This window comes from Lemur catta, chromosome 6 (assembly GCF_020740605.2).
Source record: "Lemur catta isolate mLemCat1 chromosome 6, mLemCat1.pri, whole genome shotgun sequence".
Classification (NCBI taxonomy): domain Eukaryota; kingdom Metazoa; phylum Chordata; class Mammalia; order Primates; family Lemuridae; genus Lemur; species Lemur catta.
In genome coordinates this window covers 79,815,489-79,834,685 of record NC_059133.1, presented here as the reverse complement: position 1 = coordinate 79,834,685, position 19,197 = coordinate 79,815,489, and the positions used below count along the sequence as shown (strand labels likewise).

Here is a 19,197-nt window from a genome sequence, read left to right as displayed (position 1 = left end):
TGTGGGGGAGGGGCAGACTATGCTTGTCTTTGTCTGGTATCACAGATGTTTTGAATTCTTGAATTTTCAGTTCATTTTACAGTGACACTAACTAACTGATTTTCTGTTAGGTGTATGAGAGTGATTCCATTTTAAACACGTTTTTCAGTGTGGTAGATCTAGCTGTTAGACACGTCTCTGTAATCTTGTTTCACAGAACATTTTCTTCTGCAAATTCTTTACATTGTTACTCTGGTAACTGAATATAACACCATTGTAATTAAAACACTTAGGACACACAGCAGCCCCTGCATTTATATTCAGAGATCCTTTCATTCTTTCATACAAAATGCTCATTATGTAACAAGTTAGAAATGATTTTTCTAGTCTTTTTTATGTGGCATAATCATTGTGACTTAAATCCACAATATGGGGGTCACGAGGCAGAATTTTTTAGGTGTTTTAATAGACGTATAAAAGGGAGAGTCAATTTGGACTAGAAAAATCCAGATAAGCTCCATGAAGAAGATTGCTAGAGAGCTAAGCTTTGAAGAGTGAGTGGGATTTAAAGAAGCAGACATGGGAGGCAGGCCATTCTAGGTCCTGGAGGGTCCCAAGGTCATGTTAAACACAGGAAGGGGACTAAAATCAAGAGATGGACCCTAAAAAAGTAAACATAGTGATTTCAAGATAACTCACATTGTGATAAATGATATGTAAAAAATAAAATGTAAGGCTGGTGGCAAGCACCCCTCCCTTCCCTAATGAAAAAAGAAGAAGCCCCTCCTATCCCTCAATACCCACCCCAGTACTGAAAAAAAGAAATTCCTTACTCCTTGCGCCAACATCTCCTGGCCAAAGAAGCTCCCATCCCCCAGCCCTAAAAACATATATAAACCCACTCAAACTTCTGTGCCATGCGGCTTCTCTGGTCCCACTCCGTGAGACTGTGAGGCTCGGCCAGGTCCCTCTCTCGAGACTCGTTACCCCCACCCGGGAGCGCTCCAATAAAGCCTCTTTACTTATCCCTTTCAACTCTGCTCTTTCTTTCTCTGGCGCCAGCCACTCCAAAAAACCTTACATAAAACAGGTTGCTGTGATAAAAGAAGCAATAGAAAGGACCCTTGGGAACAGCTTTTGGATAAGATCTGAACGGTAGGAAGACACACGAAGAGAAACCAGTAAGCAGAAATCATGAGGAAGCAAAACCGGATAATTAGAAGCAGAAGAGAGGTAAAAACAGGTAGAGAGAAAGGACAAAGAAATTAATTAAAAGTGTTGGTGGATTCCCAGAACTACTGCCTGATTTTTGACTCTAGGGTCCCCCGTTGTCTCCTGCATGTGTGCATAAGTAGATGAACATGTTCCATCTGCCAACTTCACTGTTATACGATTTCTTTCTTTCCTTCTGTTTCTCTTTCCTTCCTTCCTTCCTTCTTTCCATCCTTCCTCCTCCCTCCCTCCCTTCCTTCCTTTTCTTTCTTTTCATCATCTACTAATCGATCGATCTATCCATCCATCTAATCACTGATCATTTCCATATTGTGGGACAGTTAGATTGTTGCCAGTTTTTAACTGTTAGGAACAATATTGCAGTGAACATTCTTATACACACTCATTTGGGTGAGTACCAAGGAGCATGATTGCTGGATTATATGTAAAATGTTTAGCTCTGTTAAAAGTCTGCCAGACTGTCTTCCAAAGTGGCTATATACCATTTTGGATTCTACCAATGATGAATAAGAGTTCTTGTTCCTCCACATCTTCATCAGCATTTGGTTATTGGTGTTTTGGATTTTAGCCCTTCTAATAGATGTGTAGTGGTATTTTATTATTGTATAAAGTTGCAATCCCTAATGCCATATGATGTTGAAAGTGTTTTCATATGCTTTTCTGTCATCTGTACATCTTTTTGATGGGGTATCTGTTCTGATCCTTTGCCCATTTTTAAATTGGGTTTATTTTCCTATTGTTGAATTTTAAGAGATCTTTGTATATTTTGAATACAAGTATTTTATTCAATATGTTTTGTAAATATCTTTCCCAGTCTGTGGCTTATCTTTTCATTTGCTTAACAGTGCCTTCCGCAGAGTAAGTTTTTTAATTTTAATGAAGTACAACTTATCAATTTTCTTTCATTGATTGTGCTTTTGGTGTTGCATCTAAAAACTCATTGTCAAACCCAAAGTCACCTAAATTTTCTATTATGTTACCTTCTAAGAGTTTTATAGCTTTGTGTTTTACATTTATGTCTGTGATCCATTTTAAGTCTTCCTGTGAAAGATAAGATCTATGTCTAGATTCTTTCTTTTTTTTGCATGTGCATATCAAGTTGTTCCAGCATCATTTATTGAACAGGCTATCCTCTTTCCATTGAATTGCCTTTGCTCCTTTGTTAAATATCAGTTGACTATATTTGTGTAGATCTATTTCTGGACTCTCTATTCTGTTTCATTTATCTATTTATCTATTCATTTAACAATTCTACACTGTTCTGATAACTATAGCTTTATATAGTAAGTTTTGAAGTAAGGTACTGCCTGTTTTCTGACTTTGTTCTTCTTCAATATTGTGTTGGCTATTCTGGGTCTTTTCCCTTTGCATGTAAACATTAGAATTGGTTTGTTGATATCCACAACATAACTTTCTGGGGTTTTGATTAGAATTGCATTGAATCTATACATCAAGTTGTTAAGAACTAATGTTTCTTGCACATTTTTACAGTTTTGTGTTTAACATTCAGGTTTTTAATCTTCCCAGAATTAATTTTTGTGCATAATGAGGAGGGATCAAATTTTTTCCCATACAAAAAGCATTTGTTCCAGTACTGTTTATCGACAAGCTTAAACTTTCTCACTAATTTTTAATGTTACTTTTGTCATATACAAAGTTCTTATGTGTGTATAGGTTTTTTTCTTGGATCTTTATTATATTCTAATGGTCTACTTGCCCATTCCTAAACCAATATATAGTAAATCTTGGCAGCATGGGACTCCCAACTTATTCTCCAACATTACCTACCTCCCTCACCCCCAAAATTACAGCAGCTTTTCTTGGACCTTGTCAACGGAAAAAAGCCAAACTCTGTAAAATAATTTTAAAGAGATTTATTTTGAGCCAAATTTGAGGACCATGACCCGGAGCCACGCCCAAGAGGCCTTGAGCAAGTGGACTTGCTGTGGCTGGGTTACAGTTTGGTTTGATACATTTCAGGGAGATAGGGGTCACAGGTAAAGTTATAAATCAGTATGTGGGAATCAAACATTGGTTTGGCCTGAAAAGGTGGGCCATCTCGAAGCAGGGGCTTACAGTTATAGGTGGGTTTAGAGATTCTTTGGCTTGTAATTGGCTAAAGACATGAAGCTTTGTTTAAAGGCTTGGAATATTTTAACATAGTTGCTGTTCATCAGAGATAAGCCATAAGGACATAGATTTATTGTGTAAATTGAGGGTCTGTAAGTTTGTCTTGCATACCCCTAGGCTTGTTAATGGGTTACAAAGGATATCCCCAAGAAGGTAGGGGGGCATGATGAGGCATGTCTGACCTCCCTCCTCCTGGCAGGCAATTTAGTTTTAGGATATTACTTTGGCCACGAGGGGGTCCATTCAGTCAGCCAGTGAGGAGGTGGAGGTGAGCCTTAAAATTTTATTTTCTTTCACAACCTTAAACTTTGGTATGAATTTCAATGTCATTTTAACAAGTTCTGTGAAAAACTGTGTTGAAATTTTAACTGGAATTGCTTTATAGGTATTGATTGATTAATGCAGAGAGAATTGAGGTTCTTATAATAATTATCCTTTCTTATTCATGAATGTGGTTCATTTCTCCAGTAGTATAATTTTATTCATAAAGATCTTGTATTTTTTTGTTACTTTTATTCTTAAGTACTTAATAGTTATTTTTTTCTTTCTATTTGTTAATGGACTCATTTAAAATTACAAACTAGTTCAGTTTCCAAAAATAAATTTTCATAATTTGCTAAATTATTTTACAGTTACAAAGCATAGTTTTAAAATTCTTAGAATGTCAGTTTAACAAAAAATACATACAAATTTATATAAAAATACAAGAAATACCATCTAAAATGTGAAAGCATTAGTATATTATCTCTTCCCAAATTGGAAGGAACTTATAATCTAATGTTTCTTGTAGTACATGATTTAAAGAAAATACGCCTAAGTCTGCAGAATGTTGAGTCAATTTCCTTGCTGTATTATAAAGCTCAATTCCACCCCTTTTCAGTTTAGGTTGTTTACTGTTATCTATTAAGTATTTATTTTGTGACTTACAAAGGTAAGTTCTTTCTGAACAATCAATCAGAATGTACACTTCTGCTAATGAGGTAATTAAACATGAATGTTAATTAAACTGAGTCCAGTTGAGGGTGTCATTTACTATCAACGAATGTATTCACCACGTACTAAGTGCTTCAGGGAAGATACAAAGGTCAAATTCCAGCCCATTTTCCTCCACCAAAAAGGAAAATTAGGAGGGCCCAATAAATTACTTGTGGATTATCCAATTCCCAATATTCCCTTAATAGGGGAAATGGCTGCCGTAAGGCATCGAGATGCAGTTTCAAGATAGCAATGGTGAGCCCTCAGGGCCCACTTGGGGAACCTCTGCCCAGTCAATGAGTTACTCTAGCGCTGAGCCGCAAAACTATTGTCCTTTTCTTCCCTTTCATCTTCATCCCAGACTCTATTTTCCTTTCCTTCCCTTTCATCTTCATCCCAGACTCTATTTTCCTTTCCTTCCCTTTCATCTTCATCCCAGACTCTAACCTGTTCTTCCCGGCTTTGAATAATTGCCAGCATAGTCAAACATCTGACTACAGATAACTCTTGAAGTGTTGTAGTTGTTTTATTTAAGTATGTCCCGAGTACTGTGCTCCCGTTATACAGCTACAGGGAATTTAGTTGCTAATCCAGCTACTATGTGGTCTCCAGGACCTAGCAGCGCCAAGATCAAGGCGACTAGGTTAATCTAGTTTGCCAGACCAGGCCGACCTCACAGAATGATCCTGGGGTTATTTCAGAGCCTGTCCCTGGCTTCCCAGAAAAATTCCACCGTAACTCAAGCGCAGAGCCCCACAACCTTCCTGATCAGGTGAACTAGAGCTTTAAAGCCTTGGGAGCCTTCGCAAGGCTCAGGTTCATCCCCGAGAGGGAAGCCTGCGTTTTTCAGACTCGCAGCTCACAGGACTGAGCGTGCTGGAACCGCGGCACACGGTCGCCCCGCGGAACAGCGGCCTATTGTGCCCGCCGGCGAGAATCCAGCCTCGGCCGCCGACGCAGGCGGAGGCTCCGCCCCGCGCGTGACGCCAGCGTCAGGCCAGTCCCGGCATGCTCCGCGGCCGCCCGCGGTCGAGCGCCGACAAGAGGGATTTTTCCCGTGAGCGGCCCAGCGTCAATTCAACCGCTGTCCAGACCGGGTCGGCTGTAGTGCCGCCTCCAGCCTTTCTCCTGCCGCTCGCCCGCCCGTCCGAGCGCCCCCAGCCCTCCCGCGAGGGCGCCCCGGGACGGAAGGGTCCACCAGCCTGTCGGCGCCCGCCGTTCTCGTGGTCGCCGTCGCCGTCGTCGTTGTGGTAGTCTCTGCCGTCGCCTGGGCCATGGCCAATTACATCCACGTTCCGTCCGGCTCCCCGGAGGTGCCCAAGCTGAACGTGACGGTTCAGGATCAGGAGGAACAGCGCTGCCGGGAAGGGGCCCTGAGCCTCCTGCAACACCTGCGGCCCCACTGGGACCCCCAGGAGGTGACCCTGCAGGTAACGCCCACGCCTCAGCCCTAGGTCGCTCACATCCCGGCTGCGGCCATGAGGCTCCTTACCACAGTCCCCTCTGTTCCCCCATGACCGGGGAGGATCTAGGGGAACCGTGGCTTCCCGCAGTCCTTTGGGAGGCGACCCTCTATTTCCCCCGTCCCACCTAGGAAGGTCACTCCCCCTTCCTTCACTGTTGCTTATTGAGATTGACCTGAGGGCAATTTTCTCTTTTTAGAAGGGGCTACGTAAGTGACGCACCGATCCACACCGGGAACAGTCCCCGTTGATAGTCGCCCCTCCTCCCACTCCCCTGACTTGCTAACTGCAAAATGAACCTTTTCCACTCCCCTTCCTAGTGGTCCTCGCCTATTGGCCCAAGTAATCTCCCTTCCTTTCCACAAATAATGCAGTAATTAATCCTCTCTGATCTTTTCCTTTCTCTCCCCTCCCCCGGTGATGGATTCCCATGTGTGCCTCACCCTGCGTTTTATCTTCCCAAATCCTTGGATTGGCGAGAATACTGTATTCCAAAGTAATGACCATGACCATGCATTGCTATGATCGGGTTCCTAGGGAGCACTACACACATTGTTTTATTTGACTCGATATTTCTGAATAGTTATAGTCGTCTTAGTAAAATTAACATCTGATGTTCGAATGAGCAGTGGCTTGTGAATTTTTTTTGAGCCACTGTATTCACAGATAGACCAAAAATTGGGAGAAAAATCCCTGAGAGTCTAAGAGTTTTCTAATAACTTGGAAGTTATGATTTCATGTATGTGACATTTTGAATACTAATTTGTTTTTAGCTTTTGGAATATATAGTTTCAGGAACTATATAGGAAAATGAACCTGCTTTTCTCCTTTTCCCTTGCAAACAAAAAACAAAGCCAGTAATTATAAAGGGCTGGATATTTGAGGTTTGTTTCAAATATAAGCAATGATGTAAGAACATTGATTTGAATTAGCCTAATCATCTGCCTCATCTTGATGACTAATTTAGCCAGCAATGTTTATCGATTTAATTCTTTGCTAAATTCTTTGCTAACCTAGCTAGCCACCTATACAGAGATGAATAAAACATGAACAGTGCCTAGCCTAGAAAAGTTCCTGACATTGGGGCTTTCATGAGTGTTAGTTTCAGTTTTTATTGCTTAGAAGCGTTTTGAGCAGATTAAAAGGACCCATATGTTTTGGAAAAGAAAGTTTTTAGACAAAAAATTTCAACATTTTAAGGGAGTATTAGCGAAGTATATAGGAAATAGTGGATCCAAAATGATCCTCATGCATAATTTAAAAAATTGATATATTTCTTTTATTAAGGAAATGTCTTCCAAGTTGAAACTCAGTACTTGTGTATTAATTCATTTGTAGTTTATTATAGAAGGTTCTAAAATTTATTAAAATGATTTATTTTTTGGCATCAATTATAAATTAAACAGATATTAATTAAAGAGAGTGCTACTTCCTGGTACATTCTAGTGCTGGCAAATCATGTTACTTTTTAAGTAGTGACTTTAAAAATCTGAAGCTTTGAGGACTGAAATTTCCTTTGATGTATTTGTCTGTAGAATAACCTCCGCGGGGTAGTATATGCCAGGCTGTGGGGCAGGTGATCTGTATTTTTTTTATCATTTAGTCACCCAGACAACCATATTAGGTAGGCACTATCTCTTTTTTAGGTGATACTCAGTGAAGTAAACCCAAGATATAGGTAAAAAAGGACAAAATGTAGTGACATCGAACTGTTTTGGATCATTGGAAAGTAACTATTTGGGATTGAATCTTCTGTGTAGCCAACTTTTAACTTTAAGATGTTTGGGTTTATAATCCAAACCTCTAAGACACTTATTTGTAAGTGAAGGTAAATGCTACCACTTATTTTGCCCTAAGGATCATGATTAGTTAGAAATACATTCCCTCCATGTGCAAACAAAGCTTTTGGCCCAGAAGCTGGGGCATCTACTAAGCTGAACTGATGGTGGTTCACTTCTAAATGCGATAGATCTAAATCCTCAAGGTTATTACAAACTCCAGTTTTGTGTTGCTTTAGGATTTCTTTTGTAAATCTCATTGGGAATATTTTCTTTTGAGATTTTATTTTAGTTCCTTTAAAGTTTAAAGATAAAAATCATACTGCACATTTCAGAAGGGGGAAGTATGGATCATATAGTCAACAGATTATAATGTGATTTTAGAACAGCTGGGTATCAGTAATATAGCCTGTTTTTTTCAAAGATTTTTTTCAAATACTTTTATGTGATTAAAGTATGTTTTAGATATACTTTAGAAGCTTACTATAGTAATACTCATCTTACCTGGTGGTTACTCCTGCAAGCTGAGCTATCCAGAACATATCAGAAAATTCGGAAACAAACAAAAAAGACTTTGATACGGTCAAAACGATAGAGGGCCCAGATTTTGCTCAGAACTTATAGGCACTTGGAATAATGTATCTCAACTTGGATAGAGTTCCTGTCCTTACAAGATTAAAAGGAAAAGTATAAAAGGAGTGATGAGTTTTTTGGAGTGTATTATCTAGTAGATCTAAAACGACAATACCAGCCACAGTACTTTGTATTTCATAATAAATACTTTACTGTTTACAAAGCACTCTCACATATATTCTTCCAACTATACTGTGGGGTAGATGTAGACAAGTACTGTTAGTGAATATTTTATAGTTAATGAAAGTGAATTTGTGGTTTGTAAATGGCAGAACCCATCTTATGAATTATTGCTCTTTGACCAAGAAAAGGTTATGTTTGTATATTATGATTAAGACAGGGAACCCATTTCAGTCTAAAATTAACTTCTTAAAAATAAAAGCTTTGGCTCATAAAGAGATTTGGCTTTAAGTTCCCTTGAACACAATTTGAATTACTTTTTCCATAAGTGACACTATTTTAGAAAAAAGGGATCGTTTCAGCTTTCCTTTAAGATAGTGACCTCTCTTCCTAACTTATTTGAAGGTTGAGATTTTTGATTTAACTACATTTCTTTGGATAGTCATTTTATAAAGGAATAGGGAATCAAGTCAGATCTCAGGTCCAACAATAATTCTCAAGAGACTCTTAAAATTGTTTTTCCTTCTAAAAGAGCTGATGTTGGGAATATTCCAGTACATTATCTCAGGGTCTTTGTGTTTGCAATGTTGAGCAATGTTGTTTTTCTCATTAACTTGTCATTGTGTGAATTTTTCAATAACTTAGGACCTAGAGTAGGTAATGGCAAAGGCTTGATCGGTTGGGTAGTAAACCCATAGTTATTATGTAATATTATAAACTGAATATATCTATTCTTATTATAGGGTCTCAACGAGATTGCTTGCTATATGGTACCTTATATAAACTTAGTTTTTCAATAACAATGTATTATAGAGCTCAAGAGTGTGGAGCATGAACCCAGTGCTGGTTTTTAGTCCAGGCTCTGTACTTAACTAGTTACCCTGGTCCAGTTACTTAACCTTCCTAAGACTCAATATCCTCAGCTGTAAAATGGATTCAATAATAGTTCCTACCCCAAAGGGTTATTGTGAGGATGAAATAAATGCTGTCTCTCATGGCAATTATTATTGCTGTTGAGCATCTACTGTATGTTGGATGCCTGAGTCAAAACCCAAATATATGCTCTTTGAAATTCCCTGTCTGATGGGGAAGACAAATAAGAAAATTGTAACAGTATAGTGTTTTTGGAATGAACATTCATATTTTGTTCACATGTAATAATTACATGGGAACATTTAAAAAGTGTACTTTGTACTGTACTACAAGTTTTTGAATACATGTTTTTGAAATTTCTTCATTTTATTTTTTAAGCATACATACACTATCTTGGAAACTAATCTTTGTGTCAGGTTGTATAGCTACACAGGAGTTTTCCTTCCTCTTTCTAACTGTGTTAGAGGTAGTTATCTGAATAGTCTATTAAAAATACACAACCCCTTTTATTTTAATATTGATATTTAATGTTTTATATTATTTGTTTTAAATGAAGAATCAAAAACCAGATCTATATAGTTGCTCTTTTAAGTGTGTCTCTTTTAGTGTTCTAATTTAATAACTAATTTTCTTTTCTATTTTTAAAAAGATAAACATAACATAAATTGTTGTAAAACATATATTTGTATAACACCAGCCCAGAGAAAGAAAATATCTCCAGCAACCCAGAGTATGTTTTTCCTTTCCTAGTCCGAACCTTTCCCTCCCCCTAGTGGTAATCACAATAGCAGATTTAATTTTTCTAATTAAAATAGAATGTTTAGAATTAGTCCTTTTTCAAAAATATATACTCTGAGAAAATAATATGCTAAATGCATGACTGTCTTTTTATAAGAGACTACATGAACACAAAATAGTTTTACTAAAAAGATGTATCACAGTATTGAAATTTATTTTTAAATTGTTTTTTTAGAAACAGGGTCTCACTCTTTTGCCCAGGCTCGAGTGCAGTGCCGCAGTCAAAGCTCACAGCGACTTTGAGCTCTTGGACTCAAGCAATCCTCCTGCCTCAGTATCCCAGATAGTTGGGACTACATGCACATGCTACCACACCTGACTAATCTTTAAAAATTTTTTGTAGATGGAAATAAGGGACAAAATGTGAGAAGGGGTCTCACTATATTGCCCAGGCTGGTCTTGAACTTTTGGTCTCAAAAGATCTTCCTGCCTCAGCCTCCTAAAGTGGTAGGATTACAGGCATGAGCCATGGTATGCAGCCATAATATTGAAACTTTGAATAGAAAAAACCCATTTCCCATCATTCATATTCTATTCTATTCACAACTGTTTTATTTTTGTTAATTACCTTGTACTTCTCCTAAACATATTTTACATGGTTGCAATCCTATGTATAATTTTGTATTCGTTTTTTATTAGCCTTTCATAAACATTTTTCCATGTTTCTGTGGTATTGACTATAATTTTCGTTGGCCACAAACATAATATTTGATGATCATGTTAAACATCATGTGATTTAATTGTTTAAAAATGACATCAGATTTTAAATTCTAAGGAATATAAAGAAGAAAATTAGGCCCATACTATAACTAAACTTTTTAATTTTGTTTTAAAAATACAAATAATATATGCTATTAATAAAATACACTTGTTTCTTGGTATCCTCAGATTTGTTCCAGGACCCTTGCTGACAGCAAAATTTGAGGATGCTCTAGCAGTCCTGTGGGGATTAGGTTGCTATCGAGGTTAGTCACAGCCATTCAGGACTGTTCAATAGTGAACCGTGGGTCTTGCATTAGCCCACACATGCCATTATCTTCAAACCATGGAGACTGCTTCTTACTTTATTCTTATGATCCATCTTAATAAAGTTTCCTAAGGGAACCTTTTGATCCACAAAATATTGATCCCCAGAATGTCCCACAAAATCATCGTATTCATCGAAGAAATGAGATAACTCCTTTACACTTTTATCTCCTGGTTTCAATAGTTTCCTGATTGTGGTCACCTGTGCCTGAATTATCTTGGTTAACAGGGAGCTGTCTGCTGTTCCAGCATGATCTGTCTCTTTTAGGATGATTCAGGGTTAGGAGCCTGAGGTTGGATTGGATCAGCTGGAATCTAAGGTCTGGGTCAGTACAACATCAGGATCCATCCCAGCACTGTCTTTTCTTTGGGCAGTATGGCTAACAGTAGCCAAGGAATCGTGTATTACTTTTCTCATTATTTTGCACTTTATTGTGTGTACGGTGACCCAACTCTTCTGGGGTTGGCTCTATCATTTCTAAGTTTCATTTACTTTTGTGTCCTGTTAACAGATGGCAGCATGCCTGCTGTTTGATTTGGCAACCTACTTAGGCATCAGGGATTTATCATCTTCTGCCCCTTCCTTATTCTTTTCCTCAGATAATGCTTTAGCCATATTATAATGAGTCTAGGATTGTTTTAGTGATCCATAAATTTGAAGATGGTCTTGATACCCCTGAAACAGATTAAGAGTGAAGACACCAGATTTTTAACCTGTTCTACTAGTGTGTGACTTTGGATAAATCTGGGAACTTATTTAGGCCATGGTTTCCTTATCCTACAAACTGGTAATTTCCAAAGTACTTTATAATCAGCCTGTACATAAGCAAACACTTTTGAATATCTTCCACAGTGTAGGCCACTCTCTCAACTCTCTTTTCTAATTAATCTCTAAGAAGAATATTTAAATTAAATTAATTAAAATTAACAAATTTCTATTGAACAGGACAAATTAAATACTAAAGAATAAGATTTTATCAGGTAGGGTTAAGCTTAGGAGAGCTATAAACCATTGAAATATCTAAGATCTTTTTTGCCCCTCAATAATGAAATTTTGCCCCTTTGGCAGTGATATTGTCTCTGTTGAGAATGCATTAATAGACTAAGAAATTTTATTTTGTTTTATATATGTCCCTTCTTTAAAATAGTAATATAGAAATTAAAGCCAAAGTTCCAAAGTTCTGTATTTCTTTTCAGTTTGAAAAACCTTGTAGCTTTGGGAAATTTTCTCTAGGGTTACTATAAGCGGAAGTTATTGAAAAGAGTTAAGTAGCAGTATATTCTTTGTGATGTGAATATCAAATTAATACTTTTTTAAAAAAATGTTTGTTGATGTGTGAGATATGTAATCAAAAGTACACAAATCTTATTTTTAAGTGTAGAACCTGATGAATTTTCCTATGAAGTGGCCTCACGCACTTAACAAGTATCCAAATCAGAAAATGGATCATGGCTAGCACCCCAGAATACTCTCTTATATTCTCTTGCAGTCATCATTCATCCCTCTTATAATTGATTAGTTTTGCCTCTTTTTTTAATGGCATTGTGTGGAATGTACAGTTTTTTGTGTGTGGGAGGGTTGGTGTATGGCCAGATATTGAGAAATTTATTCATGTGTATATAGTCTTAGTTCTTTCTCATAGCTGACTATCCATTATAAGAATATACATCAATTTATTTATTTTCTACTATTTATGGACACTTGGATTGTTTTTACTTTTTGGCTAACACAAATTGTGCTGCTACAAACATACTTGTATTTATCTTTTTGCAAATATGAATATCCATTTCTGTTAAGTAAATACCTAGAAGTAGACTTTGAGTCATCTGGTGTGTGTATTTCCAGGTTTACTGGATGCTTTCAGTTTTTCAAAGTGTCCCAGTTTATATTCCTAACAGCAGTATATGAGAGTTTCAGCTGTGTTGTATCTTCACCAATAATTGGTATTGTCTGTTTTTATTTTTCTTATTCTGGTAGGGTATCTTATTCCAAGTTTAATTTGTATTCCACTGATAATTAGTGTATCTTTTTTTCTACGTGTGTTGGTTATTTGGGTGTCTTCTATTTTGAGGTGCCTGCTCAATTCTTTTTCTGATTTTTTTCTATTGGATTGTCTAATTTTTTTGTTAGTGATTTGTAAATGTTTTTTATATATTCTAAAAATACATTTGTAATACATTTTTAGACATGTATTACAAACATTTTCTCCTACTTTGTAGTTTGCATTTTCACCCTTAATAGTGTCTTTTGATATATAATCAAGACAAACTTTTCAATTTTTATCTTTATGGATAGCATGTTTTATGTCTTGAACAAGAGATCTTTTCCTATGCCAAAGTTATGAAGATACTCCCCTGTGTTTTCTTCTAGAAGCTTTATTATTTCCTCTTTTACACTTTGATAAACCATCTGGAACTGATTGTTAATGTGTGGTGTGAGGTAGAGGGGGGTCATGATTCATTTTTTTCCCATATGGCTATGAGTTGATCCAGTATCATATTGAAAAGACCATCTTTTAAACATTGCAGTGTCACCTTGTGGGTCTGTTTATGAATTCTGTTCTATTTTATTGATTGTTTTGTCTTTTACTGCAGCAATACCACACTGTCTTGATTCCTCTTATTTGTTGTTATAGGTCTTGGTATCTGATATACTTACTATAGTCCATGGTATAGTACTCCAGCTTTGTTGTTTAAGATTGCCTTGACTATTCTTGGCTTTTTAAATTGCCATATAAGTTGTAGACTAAACTTCTCTATTCCTACGAAAGAAACTGGATGGGATTTTGATTAGTATTTTGTGGCATCAATAGATAAATTTGGGGAGAAGTGAATTCTTTAACAATATTGAGTCTTAAGGTCCGTAAACATGGAAGTCTCATTTATTGAGGTCTTTAATTTCTCTGAAATGTTTGAAGTTTTCTGTAGAGAACTTACACATGTTTTATTTGATTTGTCCCTAGGTATTGATGCTTTTGAGTATTATTGTACAGGGTATCATTTTAAAAATTGTTCTTGTTGATGTACAGAAATACAATTGATTGTTGTATATTGACTTTTTCACATATTTATTCTAATGGTTTTTATGGAAATTCTTTTTGCATTTTCTCTGTATATAATCTGCGAATAATGTTTGCTTGCTCATTTGCTTGCTTGTTTGCCGTCTTAGTGCGTTGGCTGGGACCTCCAGCACACTATTGAAATAAAACGTAAAAGGTAACAGTGGGCATCCTTGTCCTTAGGGAGAACATTTACAATAATTTATTGTTAGGTATGATAATTGCTGTTGTTAGGTATGATATTTTCTCTAGGTATGCTTTGCTAACTCTGTCAGATTAAGAAAGTTACTTTTTTATTCCTAGCTTTGTAAGTATTTTCATTTTGAATGAGTGTTGAATGTTATCAAATGTTTTTTCTGCATCTCATGATGATTACGTGACTTTTCTTTTTTCTATTATTGAGGTGAATTATTTTGATTTTTTAAAAAAATCGAATGTTAAATAAGTTTTGCATTCCTGGAGTACACCCTGTTTGGTTGTGATATGCTCTCCTATTTATATGTTTATCAGTTGCTAATATTGCAACTATATTCATGAGAGAGATTGGTCTATAATTTTCCTTTCTTGTAATGTCTTTGACAAGTTTTGCTATCAAGTTGGAAGATGTTTCTTCTTTTTCTATTTTTGGAAGAGTTTTTAATAATATTGTGTAGTATCTATAGCAAAGTACATTTCTTATTTCTTTATTGATAATTTGTGTTGTCTTACTGTGTTGATAAATTGTGCTCAGAAGTTATCAGCTTTATTGATCTCTTCAAAGAATAATTTTTGATTGCTGAGTTTTTTCTGTTTAATTGATGATTTTGTCCTTTATTATTTTCTTTCTAATCCTTTTTTCTCTCAAAGGTTAATAGGCTGTTAAAATTTCTAGCTGCTCCTTTATTTTAACTTTTTTATTTTAAATTATTATGGGTTCATTATAGTCATATATTTCTAGCTTCTTGAGCTAGAAGCTTAGATCACTAATTTTTTTTGCCTTTTTAACTTGCTAATATATTTATTTATTACATGTTCTGTGAGCAACTACAAATTTTGATATGTTGTTGGGAAAGGCAGTCCCCCTCCCACCAAATAAGAATGGGCCTTGGGCCTGGAATGCTTCCTTACTAAGAGGTCCTTACAGCCTGTGCTGGACTTTCATCTAAAGTGGCAATATCCTTTCCTGTTTCAGACTCAGTGTATGCTCGTTTGTTCTGCTTAAGCATGTGTGTCATATGTCATTTGGCCAACCTAACTACTATATTTCCCTTGTGGGGAGGGCATGGGTTATTTTGTAGCAGCACAACTGCAGGCCATTTGGTGTGTGCAGGCCATTTGTTTGCATCAGCTGCTGGGAGGAACCCACTGGCCACGGGGGACTGACACCCACTACTGAAGTTGATTTTGCTCTTTCCCTTACTCTGTGTGAGTAAAGTGTTGTTCCACGCAGTGCTTGACTGTGCATTGTGGTTTCTTTGGTGACGATGATACCAAGATACAATGAACAGAAGTTCTCAGACTTCTACTCCTGATAGTAGGCGACAGGTGCTACTTGCTCGGCAATATGTGTTTATTATTATTCAGTTCAAAATATTTTCTAATTTCCATTGTGGTTTTTTTTCTTTGCCTCACAGATTATTTAGATGTGTTTGATTCATTTTCAATGAGTTGGGTGAATTTTTAATTTAAAAAAAATTGTGCTAAAAACATAAAATTTATCATCTTGACTATTTTTATCTGGTAAAGTATGTGCTATTGGTGTCTAGCTCATATCCGCTGTAGTTTGAGAAGATACTCTGGCTGATTTTGATCTTTTGATAATTATTTGGGCTTGCTTTATAATCAAGCCTATAGTCAATTTTGGTAATGTTTTATGTGGCCTCGAAAAGAAGGTATGTTTTGTTGTTGGATCTGGATGTTCTGGGTGTGTCACTTAAGTTGGATTTTTAGTTTTGTTGTTTCGATCTCTTATTACATAATGATTTTTCTCAACTTTTAAAAAATCAGGTCTGTCTTGAATAGTGTGCTCAAGTTGCTAATGATTATTATGAGGTTTGTTTAATTCTGTCAGTTTTTGCTATGTGTATTTTGAAGCTATGTTATTGGATGCATACAAGTTTAGAGTTGTATCTTCTTGGTGGATCAATCCCTTTGTCATTATAAAATGTGCTTCTTTATCTCTAGGAATATTTCATTATGATCTATTTTGTCTGATTTAGGACATCTACATCAGCTTTTGTTTGCATGTCTCTTGTAAGCAGCATATACTGTTGACTGTTTGTATTGGAGGGTTCTGCATCCATGGATTCAACCAACTGCAGACTGAAAATATTTAAAAAAAGAAAAAATGGATGGTTGTATCTCTTCTGAACATGTACAGACCTTTTTTCTTGTCATTATTCCCTAAACAATACAGTTTAACAACTATTTACATAGCATTTAAATTGTATTAGGTATTATAAGTAATCTAGAGATGTTTTAAAGTATATGGGAGAATATGCATATGTTATATGAAAATGCTATACCATTTTATATAATGGACTTGAGCATCTGTGGATTTTGGTACTGGGGAGGAGTTCTGGAACCAGGCCCCTGTGCCTGCTGAGAGATGAGTGTAGTTGTTTCTTTCATACTTAGTCTTTTAATTGGATTATTTATTGAGTTCTTTTACCTTTAATGTAACTACTTAATATATGTAGTTGGGTTTTTCTCTCTGCCATCTTAGTATTTTTTTTTTTTTCCGTTTGGCCCATGTGTTTTCTTTTGGTATTTTTCAAGTCTCTGAGGAACTCACAGTGTAACATGGAGTGGCAAGTATAGTTAAGCAATTATAGTGCATTTTAGTAAATGCTGTGGATAGGATACTAGCAAGCACTAAGAAATATTTATGCTTTGTATGAGTTTAGGGACTGTCTCTCAAAAGAGATAACTCCTATGCTACAATTTTTTTTTTTTTTTTTTGAGACAAAGTCTCGCTTTGTTGCCCGGGCTAGAGTGAGTGCCGTGGCGTCAGCCTAGCTCACAGCAACCTCAAACTCCTGGGCTTAAGCGATCCTACTGCCTCAGCCTCCCAAATAGCTGGGACTACAGGCATGTGCCACCATGCCCGGCTAATTTTTTCTATATATATATTTTAGTTGGCCAGATAATTTCTTTCTATTTTAAGTAGAGATGGGGTCTCACTCTTGCTTAGGCTGGTCTCGAACTCCTGAGCTCAAACGATCCACCCGCCTCGGCCTCCCAGAGTGCTAGGATTACAGGCATGAGCCACTGCGCCCGGCCCTATGCTACAATTTTTAAGGAAGTTATTAAAGAAGTTAGTGAGATGAAGAAAAAGAAGGAAAAGTTTATTAGGTGGATTGCTAGAGAGGTGTCAGGGAACTTGTATGCCGTAAGGAGTTTGGACTTTATCCTTTTAAGCAATGTGGAGCCATTTGATGGTTTTCAATCATCATGTTCATATTTGTATTTAATTTATTTTATACTCCAATGTAGGAAGTACAAATAGGTATATATAAAATAAATAAAATAAAACAGTGAATTTTACTGTTAGACACTGGATAGTTTTGCGGTTATTTGAAATAGTTTGAATTGTTCAGATCTTGCTTTTAAGATTTATTAGGTGGGACCAGTGCATCGTTTAGACTAGGGCTAATTATTACTAATTACTGACACAAGATCCATTTGTGTACTGTATCCATTAACCCATGAATTATGAGGTTTTCCCGTGTGGCTGTTAGGAACAGGGACCATTTCCAGTCCTGTGTGCATGTTAGGTACTGTTTTCCTCTAATCTTTTTGGATGGTTCTTTCTTCAGCTTTGGATAATTTCCTCACAGGTAGTTTCCTCACATACATGTCCCAGTCAGTATTCTTTTGAATACTCAGTGGGGTCATTTGCATATCCCCAGAGGTCTCTGTCTCTCTCTGCCTCTCTTTCTGCTTCAGTACTCTTGTCCTGCATATTCTGTCTTGATTGCCTCTGATTCTCAGTTTATGTCAACTCAGAAAGTCCACACAGCTCCATCTGAGCTCTCCTTGCGCGTGCTGGGCCTTGAGAATTCTTTCAAGGCATTAAGCTGGGACAGTTGTAGAGCTCACTTTTGTTTGTTTCCTATCTTCTCAGGGATCGCTATTTTCTGTTGTCTGAAGCCCAGTGTCTTGAAAATTGTTATTTCATCTGGGATTTTTTGGGGGTGGGAGAGTTGTTTTAAGGAGGAGGGTAAATCCTGTCCCTGTTACTCCTCCTTGGCCAGGAATGAAAGTGGCCCAATAAATGATTTAGATCAATGATTTTCAACCTTTTCTTTAGGGCTAGAACCCTTTATTAAAATAAAAGCTTATGCCAAAATCCAGTATGTAAAATAGATGTGAGTGAGATGATGGTGGTGTAGTGTGTGTGCGTATGTCTTTGTGTGTGTTGAGGGAGAAAGCAGAGCTTTGCTCACTTGGATTCCTATTCCTATTGCTTCAGGGCCTTACAGCCCAATATTGGGAATACAAATAGGTATATAACATAGTAAGCAAATGAGAAAATAAGAACGTTATTAGTTAAAGAGGAAACAAATCATCTGGGAAAGGAAATTTATAGTACACTTCATGTTGGGGTTTGGAAGGATATATACATAATAGTATAACTGAAAATTGATAAAACAAAAAATCTAATATACCTATATGTGCATGTGTGTAGCAGGAGATGATGTAGAAAGGCTGTCTTATAAGAAGCCCTTAAGTAACATGTAGACTTTTTATAAAACAGTTTACGAATGGTATTTAAAATAAGGAATTATATAACATGAGAATTGAAAAGGAGTTTTTTGGGGGGGGAGGTACTGTTCCTTGTTATTAAACTTTTAGTACTAGTTAACTTTTTAAACCACATGCCACAAGTATTGCTTGATAAAAATAAAAATCGCAAAAAATAGATAGTAACTTTGGAAGTGGAAATACTGAATATGAAATTCTCTTTCAACAAACTTGCCTGAGAAGGGAAAGAGAAAGAAGTTGGCCTCTAGAAGTGGTTGGGATACATGACCATATAATCTATTTTTCAGTCTCCTAGCACTTGGACCTTTTAACTTACCCTCCCCTTTTTTTAACCTGTCTTTAAGTTTTATCATTTATCTGTTTTGGAATCTGCTCATAAATGAA

General features: G+C 36.6%; 1 protein-coding gene across 1 annotated transcript in view; it reads left to right on the top strand.

Annotated features, from left to right (window-relative positions):
- Nucleotides 1–5,247: 5,247 nt before the first annotated feature.
- ETNK1 (ethanolamine kinase 1) overlaps nt 5,248–19,197 on the top strand; it is a 67,424-nt gene continuing 53,474 nt past the window's right edge. Inside the window, exon 1 of the mRNA XM_045554203.1 lies at nt 5,248–5,747. Within this exon, the coding sequence (XP_045410159.1) occupies nt 5,592–5,747 (156 nt within the window). The 5' untranslated portion in view covers nt 5,248–5,591. The remainder of the gene's footprint in view (nt 5,748–19,197) is intronic.